The 16,248-nt window shown below is 32.3% G+C and overlaps 1 protein-coding gene and 1 long non-coding RNA gene across 4 annotated transcripts; one reads left to right on the plus strand and one right to left on the minus strand.

Annotated features, from left to right (window-relative positions):
- Positions 1 to 8: 8 nt before the first annotated feature.
- Positions 9 to 6,191, minus strand: LOC120071020 (Glutamyl/glutaminyl-tRNA synthetase, class Ic). The gene is made up of 6 exons (XM_039023005.2): positions 5,648 to 6,191; positions 3,531 to 3,627; positions 3,234 to 3,387; positions 1,844 to 2,964; positions 965 to 1,432; positions 9 to 418 (listed from the first exon to the last, which is right to left on the minus strand). The coding sequence occupies exons 1-6, from the start codon at positions 5,785 to 5,787 to the stop codon at positions 200 to 202; spliced, it is 2,199 nt and encodes a 732-aa protein (XP_038878933.1). The 5' UTR covers positions 5,788 to 6,191; the 3' UTR covers positions 9 to 199.
- Positions 6,192 to 12,162: 5,971 nt separating this feature from the next.
- On the plus strand, positions 12,163 to 16,235 carry LOC120070898 (uncharacterized). Of its 3 annotated transcripts, XR_016527891.1 has the most exons (4): positions 12,163 to 12,295; positions 13,869 to 14,169; positions 15,199 to 15,519; positions 15,591 to 16,235. It is a non-coding gene; the product is annotated as an uncharacterized LOC120070898 (long non-coding RNA). The 3 variants fall into 3 exon arrangements; XR_016527892.1 differs by lacking the exons at positions 12,163 to 12,295; positions 15,199 to 15,519; positions 15,591 to 16,235 and adding exons at positions 14,269 to 14,494; positions 14,577 to 15,165 and having other exon boundaries at positions 13,336 to 14,169; XR_005480062.2 differs by lacking the exon at positions 12,163 to 12,295 and having other exon boundaries at positions 13,337 to 14,169; positions 15,591 to 16,234.
- The last annotated feature ends 13 nt before the right edge of the window (positions 16,236 to 16,248 follow it).

A 16,248-nucleotide genomic window follows, 5' to 3' on the forward strand; every position in this document is an offset into this window, starting at 1 on the left:
AGTAAACATTTTCTGAGAAAAAGAGCATGCCGGAATTGCATATCAATCAAGGATATAGGTACACATCTTTCAAAAAAAAATAAAAAGAAAAAGTTATGCATATCAATCAAGTAAGATCGTCCGACAAAAGTACATCCTCATAATTAATTTTAGGCCAGGGGAACTTCAAGATAAACCCTGTTCAATTGCTAAAGAGATTTTACTTCAAACAAGATTGTTGCCTGCCATCTGGGATTGCAATTAGGACTATCGGTTTCGATGGCCTGACATATGGAACATCACATCTGAAATACCCCTTCCTCTCTAACTGCAATATGTCTCCACGCTTTATATTTCGCATGTTTGAATCCCCAACAGCAACAGTCTCCTTTTTTGTGCATGGATTTAACACATCAAGAAAATCCTCTCCTTCTTCGAGCTGTAATAGCAGTTTAAATGAGGCTAAAGTTCATAATTTCTAATAACCACTTTCCTAAGAAGATAAGAATAAGCAACAAAACCGCAACCCACAAGTTACAAGGGACAAACAATACATATGCATATCCATCGTATGAAGAGGTTGTACCAACAACTTTTAACCCATGTAACATAGCTCAAATTAACATCTAATTTCATAAATCTTTAGAACACCCAAACCGCCTTTTGCTTTAGAACTGAACATCATCCAGACATTGACAAACTGGCTTACCCACTTGCATGTAAATATGATTCAACCTACTCACTAAAGAAGCTAAGTGATGCACATTGCAATCTGGCTTTTAAAAATAGAAGACAAAGAGAAACACAAAAATCTCAATGCAAATACACTGATGTTAGTATGCATAGTTTTGAACTTTGATTTTAAGCCACATCTCTCCTTCAGAGCTTCAAAATCAACGGGAAAGAAAATATAATATCACAATCAACCAAAGTAACAGACTAACATCATTTACCATTAAAAAAATCACATATTAAAAGTCCATACCTTCTTTTTTGTGATTAAATAATCATACTCCATAAGTGAGAGGGTGACTAGTTCGTCTATATCAGGCAACCAGGTGGCCTTCAACTTTGTGGTCTTCACAGAACCTTCGGGATGCAAAATTCCTGACAACTGTGTGACAAATCCATCTTGATCCTTCTCGATGCCTTTCACTATCGCATTACCCCAGTCCATTAAGGTGATTTCTTCATCTACCTTGATACATTGTGCATCCACTTGGTCAATCCATATCCTCTTTGTGAAAGTGGAAGATTTTTCACCAGCACCTTCGTATTTTTTATGCTTTGGTATTATTCGAATAAATGGAGTCTCTGGACCATTATCAAGGGTAAATAACACACGTCGTTCTTCTATAACAGCAGTATGTCTAGGACACACAGGATCAATAATCTTTTTATTAATGGTCCATAGTTTATCCCATTCCATAAGGTTGAGATTTTTTGAGGCCCCCTGAAATAAAATAAAATTTAAAAAAAATAATAATAATAATTAAATAAATTTAAATTAAAAAAAAAAAAAAAAAAAAAAAAAAAAAAAAAAACCCATAAAGATGCATGTCATAGTCCTAGTTTCCCAACTAAAAAAGGAAAAGAGCATGAGATATCATTTGAAATATACAAATAACAGATGCAGTACACAAGGATCATCATAAAATACTTTGATATTCTATAGAACTGAAGATCAAATGTTTAATTATAAATTTATAGCATCCACCGCTATGACAAAAGAAAAATCCTTTTGGGAGGACAACTATTGCATGTGCATACCAGCTTTGGTGCTATTAGAGTAAGATTTATCACTGACTTTTGAATAAACACCAACTAAATGATTTTATTTGTAATGTAATCAAAATTGTCGAACCTGTTCAAGGATGAATTGAATTAAAGCTTCAACTTTTAAACCTCTTCGAACAATCCCCTGAACTGTTGGAAAACGAGGATCATCCCACCCATCAACCTTACCATGTTGAACAAACCACAAAAGCTTACGCTTGCTGAGAAGAGTATACACCATGTTCAACCGGCTAAATTCGTATATATGAACCTTTCTTAGACCCATATCTTCCTGGATTCGGTAGTATTGTGCATTGCGGTCATGGTATTCGCTAGACCGAAGTGCATGTGTAATGCCTTCAATAGAATCAACAAATGGACAGGCAAAATCATAAGTTGGGTATATCTTATACTTGGAACCAATCCGATGATGGGGAATTGGATTACAACGATAATACACTGGATCTCGAAGAGATTTATTAGGGTCTTGCATATCAAGTTTTCCGCGAAGACAACAAAGTAAACCCTGCTCAGTTCCCAATATCATCTCCTTCCATAATCTTAGATTCTCTTCAGGACTATTACTTCTACTTTTTGATTCAATCCCTTCCATTCGTTCTTTCTGCATCTGCTCACGTGGAGTATCATCAACATATGCTTTACCCTGATGAATTAAGTTTTCAGCCATTTCCATTAATTGAGGGAAGTAATCTGACGTATATGTGACAGTTTCATACTTTATACCCAACGTCTCAATGTCTTTCAAAAGATTTTCAACAAACTCATTGCTTTCTTTAGCAGGATTTGTATCATCAAACCTGATAATTACTTCACCATTGTACCTTTGGGCAAAATACTGATTCAACAATGCTGCTTTTGAGTGCCCAATGTGAAGATATCCACTAGGCTCAGGTGCAAAACGCAAACGCACTTTCCCAATCTCTACATTTGGAAGATCAACTTCAAAGGTAGATTTGCTTCCCGGTTTTCCCTTATCAGAAGTGTCCTGGTTGACACTATTTGTCTTTTGAATGAGACCCTGTATATCCTTCAATTTAGCTCCTGAAGACTTTCCACCCTTTTTGCCGACATATGTAGTTAAGACATCATCCAAGTCATTAGAATATTCAACTAAGAGTGAATTAAACCATCGTTGAAGATTCAGGTACTTCTTTGACTTTCTCAAGCTTTCCCACCGTTGCCCAGTTCCTGTAAAGAACACAATTTCATAGTATCAATAAGCCAACTCTCTCTAACTCTACATATTAAGCGTTTGTGTGTGGTTGTGTCTGTGTAAGTGGGCATGTGGGCTAAAAACAAGGAACGTTATCATTAACTTAATAAACACAACATGGCATCTCTCTCTCTCAAGATAGGCATGGTGATGCAGACAAAAATTATGAGAGACAATGAACCAATGGTAGCTACCAACGTGGATGGCAAAGCAGAAGAGTTTATTTCCTTTATTAAAAAAATACCTGCCAAACCAGCCCAAACAGCTACATCTGCAAGTGACAAAGAATGGCTAACGAGAAATGTGCGTCTTTCCAAGTACTTATCAACATAACTACATGCATTCTCAAATGCAGAACCAGACGAAAGGATAGGAGCATACTCTAGCCATTCATCAATCTGGGTTAAAATTCATGCATTGACATGAGAGAAGTTCAATGATTAGAAATTAGCCTATGAAAAATCATGAAAATAAATAAATAACAAGCCATACCTCAGAATAAACATTTAGATCGTGTTATTAAATATATTTTTCAGCTTACCTGACTGGACTCATATGCATTCTGTCCATAAAAATTAGGAATGTTGGTGACTCGACCAATATAACGTAGAAGCACAGATGTTCCATGCAACTTCGACCTACAACAGATTGAGTTGACTTAAGCATCGAGAAACAGTCTATTGCATATTCTTTTCGCTGATTCATAACAAAATGGAGAGTAAAATTCCTTTTGAAGTTTAAACAACAAGAGTGTAATGCAAGCCTCCAGAGATAATAGTTTAATGAAAATGATTTACAATTGGATCAAAGGGTTTGCAAGCCAGATTCAAAACAATCACTAATCTTGCCTTAGCAAAAGTCAAATTCCAACTAGAGAGAGAGAGAGAGAGAGTAAACAATGACAACAAATGAAGCATCTCCCCATGGTTTTGATAAGACGTCCAATAAAGCACTGATGGATGTCAAGGCATAACAATGTACTCATCATTAAAGTGATTATCCAAAAATTGTAGTACATTAGTGGCCCATTTATAAATTTAAGTTAGAGAAGATGTAATATTTGTTGGATATCTATAGTGAAAGAAAGTGAAACATTTGAATATTAAAACATATTTTATGTAGATTAAATTCATGGTTAGAAACTTTCAAATTAGATTGAAACTTCAAGTTAGATGGTGTTTCATGTACAAATTTAACATATATGAAAGTTAAATTTGTAGTCTCTTCAATTTGAATGAGTTATGTTTGATTTTGGTCAAGTAACAACTCAATTGAATTAAATTTGACAAATGTTTCAATTTTGAATTTGTTTAATTTGATTTTTTATTTTGGAGAGTTACTAAGTTGCTGGCTTATAAATAGTAATTTGTTTCATCATAAGTAGTATTCAACTTCAAATTGAAGAGTTCTCTCATTTCTTTTTTCTTTTTTTTAATCTTGAGTTGAGTTAAGAGCAAATATCTAAGAGTTCTGTCAGATCCGAGTAGTTCAAGGTTGCAGTCCTACCGGAGTTAGTCATTGTATCCTATTGAGACGATTGTTGTAGTCTGCTTGCAGTCCGTGCAGAGCGAATAATTGTCTTCAGACAACGCTTATCATAAACGTGCATCAACTACCTATTACCTATTAACATCTCCACAATATTTTGAGGTTCTTAGTTATATCAATCCATAAGCCTTGTTATATTATTTGACTTTCTTTTGGGTTTGAACTTTATTATTGTATACAGTGTGTTGTGTATTGTATCTAGTTGATGTGTAATCAGTTTGCTAGTGTATTCAATTTATATATATCATTTCCCCAACAATATTATAAAAGCCCGGAAGATAATTTCATGTTCTAAAAGTTGTTAAATTTGAAAGATGAGAAGATAATAATCAGCAAAGGTAGAGGCTCCCCTCTGATCCCAATGGATTATACGGAGTATATAAAATGAGAATAGTTATAATTGACCTGGATTTGAAGTTAAATGTAGAGAAAGTAATTAATAGAAGACAATGTAAAAATTCACAAATAGGTATAAATATCTGTTAAGAATGTGTCAAAGTCCCACATCAATTAGATAAGAAAAGATCATGGGTATATAAGTGAGAGACAATATCTCCATCAGTATAGGACTTTTTAGATGAATCCAAAAATAAGACCACGAGGGATTATGTCCAGGACATAATCATACTAGTATGGAGATATGTGAGGGTCCGATTGTCCCAAACTTTATCTATATTTTATCCTCTAATAACCAGTATGAAAAACTTTAAGCTTAAACTTGTATGCTGATTCTGACAAAATATAACTAAACCACAGAAGATTAGTTAATGCCGTAGTCAATATCATAAATTTGCTAAATAGACCCTGTACACATATCAATGATTGTAACGTCTTCTTTCCCTTCCTGTTTCTATTTTATGGAACAATCAAGTTCAACTAGCCATTATAAGATTTATGCAGAAATAAACTTTTAATAGCACCATGTCTCTGAAACTAAAAAGTAAAAGGTAACCCATATAGCAGTTAGATCATGATGCAAGGTACCAGATAAATTTTGGATAAAATAAAAGTTCTGCTCTTAACCTATTAGCGCTGAATTTTCATAAAATAGGCGAAGTTAAACAAAATAAAATAAACATAGAGAAGAGAGAGGGGGGGATCTGATTATACCCGTTAGTGAAGAGAAATGTAGGAGCGGATGCAGAAGGAAGAGAAGAATCTACAGGAATTGTGAAGCGAGCAAGTTTGGCGGCCACAATGACGGAGAGTGGAGGGGTATCGGCCGGAAATGACAAAAGCTTAATATCCATGAGTCTCAACACCACAACCAATCAAAACCAGACTGAAACTACAGCAAATATAAGGGGTTTAGTAGAAGAAGCAAAATGGTATACGGGTACAGAGAAAGCTGCTGGCTGAGACGGGAACATAGGAAGTGAAAATAGCAGGTAGTCGCCGAAGATTTTGATCAAAGAAAGTATTTATGCTATGGGCCGAAGTAGACGACCGGACAGCCAAAGTCAATCCCACAGATTATTGTATCCTTGCACAAAACCACGTTTAGGTTAATTCTAGAGATGTCCATCCCGCCTAGGGATGGCTAAATTTTCGGTGGATTAGGTCCTTGACCCGATTGAAATGTAGAATTCTTTATTTGATTAAGTATGGGTTTCCGATCGGAGATGATTTCGCACTCAATCCCCACTTCCGTTCCAAAAATTTTTAATTGTTGATATATACACACGTTAAAAGAGTAGCTTAGCTGCTAACAAGAGCATATCTCAATAGTAGCTAAGTTATTATTTTCTTTTTTCTTTTTTCTTTTTTTAAATTTAACTTTTAATATAATAAATTTAATTTTTTATTAATTTATAATATAAAATAATTAAATATTTTTTTAATTATTGATTTAAACAAATATATATAATAATAATAATACATATTTCTTATATAAAATTTACAATTTTAATATTAAATTTAGTTAAATTTAAATAAATAAAATAAAATAATGGGAATTTTTCTCCGTGGGGACCCAACCCCCCAAAACGAGGAATGGGGCAGGAACAGAGATGGGAGTACAACCCCGCCCCACCCTGACCCCATTGCCATCCTTACCGCCTTCTATTCTTTCGTTTCTGCAAAAAAATTCATTTAATTTTATGGGACCCAAATGGGATTTTTCTTGTTTTGCTTTTCTTTCTATGAAAACAATAACTTAAAATATTTCAAAAGTTTTAATTAAAAAATTAAATTTGTTGTGAATTTGAGGAGCACAACGGCACACAATGAAAACATGAATATGAATAAAAATATAATATAATAATAATATATAATAAAATAAATATTATATTATATAAATATATCAAATAAATAAAATAACAAAAAGTAAATAAAATAACAAAGAATGAATTTCTCCACTTTCTCCAATCTTTTTGGATTGATCACCAATGTGTGTCTTTCAAAACCCACCAAATATCATTACTTATAGACAATTTGACAAATAGAAGGTGGATTACGTAGACACTAATAGTGTAATCTTGAGACATATGGACAATACATGGGGTAATAGATAACTGACACATGGCCAATGGACACTAATATTTGGCACCTATATTATACTTAATTTAACATATTTATAACACTCCCACTTGGATGCCTATTATATATGAAATACGTCTCCTTAAAACCTTACTAGAAAAAAACCCACTGGAAAAAAATCATAATAAAGGAAAAATAATACATATTTCATATAATCTGATCTACCCCCTCTCATGGAACATTACTTGATACCTACGAGTTGCTACATTCCAATGTCGTGCACCAATTTTTCAAAGGTTGCGGTAGATAATGCCTTTGTAAATAAGTCTATCAGGTTATCTTTTGAACAAAATTGTTGTACAGTGACGTCGCCATTTTGTTTAAGATCACGACTCTAGAAAAACTTCGATGAAATATGTTTTGTTCTTTCTTGTTAAATATATCCTCATTTGATTTGGGATATGCATGTTGTGTTGTCTTTGTATAATATCGTTAGAAGATTTTTACTAGAAGACAAACCACGTGTTCCACGAATGTATTGAGTCATTGATCTTAACTATACACATTCTCGACTAGCCTCGTGAATTGCAAGAATTTCAACATGATTTGAGGAAGTGGTTGTTATGGAATATTTCACCGATTGCCATGATATAGCAGTTCCACCACATCTGAACAGTAACTTATTTGAGATATAGTTTTGTGTGGATCAGATAAATATTCATAATATACATAACCAACTATATTAAAAATTGATTTGTTTGAATAAACAAACCCATGTCGATTGTTTTACAGAGATAACAGAGTATATGCTTAATTTCGTTCCAATGTATTTGTGATGGATAAGAATTATATCTTGCTAGTAAATTTACTGAAAATGCAATATCTGGTCATTATTAGCAAGATACATACGTGCACCAATTACACTAAAATATGGTACTTCAGGACCAAGAAGTTCTTCATTATCATCTCGAGTTCAAAATATATATTTCTTCACATCTAGTGAACGAACTTCCATTGGAATGTTCAATTGATGTGTTTTGTCTATATAAAATATTTACAAAACTTTTTCTGTATAAGTTGACAGATGAACAAATATCTCATCTGCTAGATGCTCAATTTGCAAGTCTTGGAAAAAATTTGTTTTTCCGAGATCTTTCATTTCAGATTCTTTCCCAAGATATTCTATTGTCTTTGAAAACTCTTCAGAAGTCTCAGTTATATTTAAGTCATCAATATATACAGCTATAGCAAATTATGACCATGATTTTTTTATAAAAACGCATAGACATAATGGATTGTTTTGATATCATTCTTTCAACAAATATCCACTCAGGATTGTACCACATTTGTCATAATTGTTTCAATTCATATAGTGACCTTTGTAAATTTATTGAATACAATTCCCAGTAATTCGGTTTATATGTTTCAAGTACCTTAAATCATTTTGGGATTCTCATATAAATATCATTATCAAGAGATCCATATAAATATATTGCGACTACATCCATAAGATGTATATCCAGACTTTCATACACAGTCGGATCAATTAAATATCTTGGTGTAATTGCATCCACTACCGGAGAATACGTCTTCTCATAGTCAATACCATATATTTGTGAAAAACCTTGTGCAACTAGTCTTGCTTTATATCTTGTGACCTCGTTCATTTTTTTTCATCATAAATACTTATTTATATCCTACAGGTTTGACACCTTCTGGTGTTTAGACTACTGATAAAAAAACTTGACATTTTGAAAGTAAGTTTAATTCTATCTCGATTGCTTATTTCCACTTAAGCTAATATTTTTTATGTCGATATTTTCAACAAAATTTGGTTCTGAATTATCATTTTCATATACAATATAAGAGCAACATTATATATAAAAATGTTGTCAATAACTACATGAGTTCGATTCCATATTTTTCCTTTTGTGACATAGTTTGTTGAAGTCATTATTATCTTTATGTATTCCACCTTCCTCTAGTCATATCATGAATTTCTTCATGAGTATTTACATCCTCAACCAAGTCTTATTGACTATTAATTGTTTTTCTTTTTCGAGGATTTTTATCCTTGGAACCCACTAGTCTACCACACTTCTACCGTGTTCCAGACTCATTAGCGACAATTTGTTGTAATGGGATATCAATTTTTTATGAAACATTTGCAGCTGGTATATGTGACCTAGTTACTTTATTTGCGTCTATACATTCATTTGGCAACGATTTGCTATATTTTGCAAGTGAATTGTCTTATAAACTTCAAGTTCACATTGATCTTTACGGGAATCTAAACAAGACAATAATGATGCATTCCATACAATTTATTTTTCCAACTTTTTAATTCATTCCCCTGATGTTGAATTTTTTGTCTCATTAAAATGACAGATAGCAAATTGTGCAGTACTATTAGGGGTTCAAGATATTTGATAATTGACGGGGAATCATATCCAATATATATTCCTTACCTTTTTTGCCCATCTTAGACGTTTTAGTGGAGCAATTGGAACATATACTGCACATCCAAAAAATTCCAGGTGGAAAATATTTGGCTAATAAGTTAATTGTAATGGCGAGTACATATGATGAGATACTAGCCTAATGTGTACAAGTGAGACTGCATGCAAAATAGTATGGTCCCATACAAGTGTAAGAAGCTTAGCTCTCATAAGCAATGGTATAACAATTAACTGCAAATGTTTTATGAATGATTCTGTTAAACCATTTTGTGTATGAACATGAGCTACAGGATGTTCAACACTTATCATAATTGACATACAATAAGTATCAAAAGTTTGAGATGTAAATTCATCAGCATTATCAAGATAGATGGTCTTAATTATATAATCATAAAATTGTGCTCTTAACTTAATTATTTGAGCAAGTAATCCTGCAAATGCAATTTTTAACTTGATAATAAGCACACGTGTGACCATCTATTGAAACGTTTAATAATACCATAAAATATCTAAATGGTCCACTTGGTGGGTTAATAGGTCCACATATATCACTATGAATTCATTCTAAAAATGCAGATGATTCAGCCCCCACTTCGACGGATGATGGTCTAATGATTAATTTGCCTTGAGAGCAAGCATCACGTGATAATTCATTAGATTGAAGAATCTCATGGCTCTTTAATAGATGTCCATTTGAATTCTCACTTATCCTAATTGACATACAATAAGTATCAAAAGTTTGATTCATGAACTTCAGGTTCATCGTTACATATGTTTCAATTACTCATATATGAGTATAATACAATCCAGAAGATAAAGCAGACAACTCTTCTAGTATACGTTTTTCATATGAGACAGTAGTTATGATATAAGGATGATCTATAATATTGTTTATATTAGTCTTAATGTGATAACCATTACAACGTATATCTTTAAAACTAAGTAGATTTCTCTTTTATTGACTAGAGAACCATGCATTGTCAATTGTAAATTTTGTTCCTCTAGGTAAAATAATATTTGCTTTCTGAAACCATTCGATTAGGTTTGCATAACCTAATATTGCATTGACTTTTGGTATGCAAAATTTGCTTCCACATTTTTTTTCCTTTAGGGATGCTTGATAGAGATCAACTAAGGGTTTTGACGTACGACAGGTACGTGAACAATGCCCAATCATTCTACATCGAAAGCATTTATTTTCAACACTTTTTAAACTCTTATATTGTAGAGCTTTTTCTTTGTGATCATCACTTTGTGTGGTGGAAATGTGAGTGATTAGAATGACCACCATGAAAATTAATAATTTTTCTTCCTCTGCAACGGTCACGACCTTGAGCATGACCACGATTATTATTAAAATTCACAACATTCACTTATGGGAATTATGTCGTCCTGGTTGGTCGAAATTCACGATTTTTCATTAATAACTTGTTATTTTGTTCGACCACAAGAATACGTAAAATTAATTCAGAAATTCGCAATTTTTCAACAGTCCCCTTCCCCCTCGTCGCTTTAATAAAAAGCTTAACAAGCCCCTTGCTGCTTCGATGGTTCTCCTTTTACCTACAACTTATTCTACATTTGGATTTCGTCATCGGTTCTCTTTTGGGTTGTCAATCATCGAATGCATGATAGGGGGCTGTTTGAAGACATTGAAGCTCAGTGGGGGAGAATATCATCCACCTTAAGTTTGTTTTCTAAATCCCAAGTCGATGATGAGTTATTCCATATGAATATTTCTTCATAAAATCTCAATTTCACGTTGTTATTGAGATTCTATCGTGTTTGAACTCTCTGTTGTTTTTGAACTCTCTGTTGTTTTTGAACCCTTTGTTGAGTATGATCCAACTATCTGTTGTGTTTCATTGTCATTTTTTAAAATTATTTGTTATGTTTTTTTTTCTCTAAAAATTGCAATTTTCTTTTAATTTTAAATTTCATTCATATGAATTTCAATTTGTATCAAATGCTACACTTGCTCGATTACTTGGTCATATTTCGGCCCACTTCAAATGCAAAGTTCAATTCTGTGTGTGCTTTTCACTATTGCAATGACCCACCCACTTTCATTTATTGATTTTGTTTGCCAAACTACACAATGATTTTAGTTATGTTTTCGTCCAATTCCAATGGAATGTTTTAACTTCTGTTTGCAATTGTCATTTGTGCCTCGTAATCTTTTTGTACTTTTCAATATTTTCCACTGCTACTTATTTTGCTTATTTAATGGTCCATCTACTTCTATTTAATACTTTTGTTTGCTTATTGAACTTCACCTACCTTTTTCTTTTTCTTTTTCTTTTTTTCATATACACTAATGACTCAACCACACAATTAATGACTCAATCACTTCATGAAATGGATTGAGTTCATTTATTTGTGATTTATAAAAGTAAAATTTGAGGCCCGTCAAATCTATATTTAATTTATTCAATTTTTTTTTTGGGCTTTCATTAAATGTTGAACTACCCACCTCTTATTCTCTTCCCTATATAACCTCCTCCTCATCTACCTTCAATAATTTGAGAGTCCTCCATGTCCAAGGATTTTTTTCCCAATTTGTGAGTTGTTTCCAAATCAACCATACTTTTCTTGTTTTTTTCTTCTTTTCTATTTTCTAACTTTTGTTTGTTTGATGAGTGGTAGGGTGGCATTATGTTCTTTCACCTATTGAAGATATTAAGGTATGAAAAGTTCTATCCTATTAATTATTATGATTTTTATACTAATGTATCCATCATTTTTTGTTTTAGTTTTAATTTCAAATTTGATTTTGCAACCCTTGGACGCTCTACTCATAGATAACATACAAGTAATAAAGGTATCACAATTATTTCTTAAACAAGTTTCTTTGTTAAGTAATTCATCTTTTTTTACTGACTTGTTTCATTGTCCTCGTTGTGCAACCCAAACTAATCAAATCTTCTGTTAGTTTGAGGTTTGTGTTACATTATATACCAATTTTTACAGTTTATTCCCCCTGTAGTATGTTTTTTTTTTTTTTGGGATCATTTATACATGTTTTTTACATTTGATTTATTGTAACTTTTTTTTGTTGTTTATTTCCTACATTTGTTTGTTTTTTATTTTTATTTTTTTTTGTTGATAAGCATTATATATTGTTGATAATTGTATATTTGGAAATTGATAATTTGTTGGGCATTTTGAATGCATATTGTTTTATTTATGTTGTGTGAATTTCAATAGTTTTATTTTTGTTGTGTGAAGTTTAATAATTTTAATTTCTGTTATATAATGACCATAAAATATCTAAATTGGGCAATGGTTAATTGTAGATAATTGTAGATTTGAAAGCTCATAAAATTAATTGTAGGTTTCCGTTTTTAAAAATAAATAGTTATTTTTGTTTTTAAAAATAAAATAAAATCATAGCATCACACTTAATTGTAAGTTTGAAGACATGTTTTTATATATATTAAAAAAATGGAAATGGAAATTTGGATATTTATAAATTCACCTTCATAAAATCTTATAAGTTTGACAATTTCAAGATTCATAAATTTAATTAATTTTACATTAATTAAACTGTTTTTAGATAAGTTACGATGTTTTCACTCAAATCATAAACAAAAGTAAAATGAACATTTCCATAATAATAAGTACATAATTGACCACTTCAAATCGCAGAACATTTTCAGAATAATAAGTAAAAGAAATTTTTTTTCCTAATATTATTATTTTTTGGGTTAAAGAGTATTTTGATCCATGTACTTCCACAATTGTCCAATTTTAATTTTTGTACTTCAAAAAAATCTTCAATTTTTTTTTGTTCAAATTTAGTTTTGATTAAATTAGTTAAATAATATAATAGGTTAATAAGCTTTTATAAATCGGAATTTCATAAATCAAATTAGCTTTTATAAGCATTTATATAATCAAAATTTCATAAATTTTATAAATTTAATGGGATTTTATTTCATAAATTTAATAAGATTTTATCAATTTAATCACTCGTAATTAGCTTTTATAAATCGAAATTAGCTTTTATTGAAATTCTCAATGTACATGAATCAAAATAGTGTTTTCTTTATTATAAGATTCTACCTATAAATAGTTATAGGGAGATGAGATGGGGGTGACCAATTTGAACATATTTCTTATCTTGGGTCGATATGTATATAGGAATTAGTATTGGCTCTTATGTACCTTCAAAATTTTAATTCATATTAGCTCTCACGGTTCCAGGAACAATTTGAACATATTTCCTATCTTTGATGGAAAATGAATAACTATTTACCATCATACAAATCAATACCACCTCTTAGTGATCCCTTTTCCCAAATGATCATCGTAGAATAGATAACCAAACATTGTTTATTAGAAATCGGTTTAGTCAACTGAACTTCTTCCTCTCATTTATGAGAATGACTTAGGCTGTTACGAGAGCACATGAATGGATAGATGGACGTTTGGCATCCTTTGTAACATGCTTAGGATGACTGGTCGATTGACGCCTACTTAGTGTGTTGATGTCGAAGAGATGTTCCTCTACATATTGGCCCACAACGTCAAGAATTGAGTAGTTCAAAGACAATTTGCGTTGTCTCATGGAATTGTTTTATGACATTTCAAAATTTTCCTTACTGCAGTGCTACAACTTCATGAGATACTGTAAAAAAAAAATCAGAGCCCATCACAAATGACTACAATGATGAGGGATGAAAATGGTTCCAGGTATTATATCAACTTTATCAATTCATGGTCAAATACTAAAGAACTTTCTTCCAAAAAACCACAAACTTTAACTTATTTATGACATATGAACTCAAACAGAATTGTCTAGGTGATTTAGATAGCACATACATCAAGGTCAATGTTAGTGCAATCGATTGACCACGATATTGTACCAAGAAGGGTGAGATAGCCACAAACATGCTTGTTGTATGTTCTCCAAATGGAGAGTTCACATTCGTGTTGCCAGGGTGGGAATGGTCCGTAGCCGATTCTTGGGTGCTTAGCGATGTGATTTCTCAACCTACTGGATTGAAGGTCCCAAAGGGTATATGGAACTTTTCAGGACAACGTTTCTTGTGTGCAAACTCAAATAGCTTGTCAACTAACTATTTATATAACTTGTATAGGTTATTACTACTTATGTGATGTTAGATATCCCAATGATGAGGGTTTCTTGGCATCGTATAAGGGATAATGATATCACATTTTAGAATATCGTGGTGCTGGAAATGGACTGACTAGTCTAAGAAAAAATTTCAATATGAAACACTCGTCTGTTAGGAATTACATAGAGAGAGCCTTTGGCGTACTGAAGGGTCAGTGGGTGATTTTTTGTGGAAAGTCATTTTACCCAGTGAAGGTCCAATGTTGAACAATAATAATGTGTTGCTTGCTTCACAACCTGATCACCAGGGAGATGGAGCTAGCTGCAATGTTGGAAGTACCGAAGGATGAAGACTTTCTACCTAGTGGATTGGGTGAAGATAATATATAATTTATTGAAACGTCTGATGAATAGGCCAACTTTAGGGATGGTTTGGCGAGTATAATGTTTGATGCATGGGAACAAGCATCGTGAAAAAATACTTTATCGTTGAAACTCCCTTGTAATGAATTTAACTTTAATCAACTTTGTTTCATTTTCTTGTAAGCTCGAACAATTTTCTTGTTTTTTTTTATGAAATATGTCTTACGTAATTCGTACTACTAAATGTATTTCTCTATGTATTTTCTTTTTTATTCAACTAGATATACAGATGCATGTGGCTTGATGGTCGATCGTGACAAGATTAAAAAACACACTGGGTTCAAGGTTGAAGATGTAAAGTTAGTTGAATCGTTAATGCATTTGGTTGAGAATGAGTGGTTAGCTAATAATGGAACTTTCAAGTTTAGCTATTTTCAACTACTTGAAACTGTGGCATCGAAGCATCAACTATAGAGTGTAAGGTGAGGTTCTTAAAACGACAATATACAACAATTAATGAGATGTTGAGCAACGCATACAACGACTTTTGTTGGAATGAATATTTCAAGTGCGTGGATGATGTGTTTGACTTATGGGTTCAGGTAAGCTAATACATTACATGGCTTTATCATAGTTAATATGTTTTTCTAACATAATATATAATCATTTGCAGTCACATCCTAACGCGAAGAGTATGAGGCACAAACCATTCCCTCACTTTGACAAACTTTCCCTTATTTTTGGGAATAATAGAGCTACTGGTGAGAACTCTCAAACTCCTATTGACTAGACATAAGAAATGGCAGAAAATATGAATGCTTCCAAATTTGAATCAGAGGATAATGAGTAACCAGAGGACCAACTATTTGAGAACATGTCGACTGTTGACGACATGAACGAGCTTTTCTTAGATACACTTACCAGTAGGCGTGTTAGACCAACCAACAACACCTCGAGAGGAAGCATGAGAAATAGGAGTACATTCAAATCTAAGTTTCTCGACATAGTCCAATTAGCAACGAAGGCCCAAGAAACACAAATGAAAAAGCTTGTATCATGGCAAAAAAAGAAATGTAAGTTGGAGGTTGGGATACGAACGGACGTTGTCAAGTAGATCTACCAGGTTGAGGGTTTGGAGGAAGATGATCGATTGACCCTTATGGATATTGTGGTGACTGATATTCAGAAAGAATACTGTTTTGTAGTCGTTCCCTCCGAGTTGAAACGTAGATATTACATGCATTTGTTGGACAAGACTGATTAATTTGAACGGTATTGTAGATGTCTTGATATATATATATATATATATATATATATATATATATATAAAT

This window comes from Benincasa hispida, chromosome 2 (assembly GCF_027475165.1).
Source record: "Benincasa hispida cultivar pf3 chromosome 2, pf3_genome.v1.1, whole genome shotgun sequence".
Taxonomy (NCBI): domain Eukaryota; kingdom Viridiplantae; phylum Streptophyta; class Magnoliopsida; order Cucurbitales; family Cucurbitaceae; genus Benincasa; species Benincasa hispida.

Coding starts and splice junctions, on each gene's coding strand:
- LOC120071020 (XM_039023005.2), bottom strand. CDS start 5,787: ATGGATATTAAGCTTTTGTCATTTCCGGCCGATACCCCTCCACTCTCC. Junction 3,628..5,647: donor ACATTTCTCTTCACTAACGG/GTATAATCAGAT, acceptor AATCTGTTGTAG/GTCGAAGTTGCATGGAACAT. Junction 2,965..3,233: donor TGTTTGGGCTGGTTTGGCAG/GTATTTTTTTAA, acceptor TGTTCTTTACAG/GAACTGGGCAACGGTGGGAA.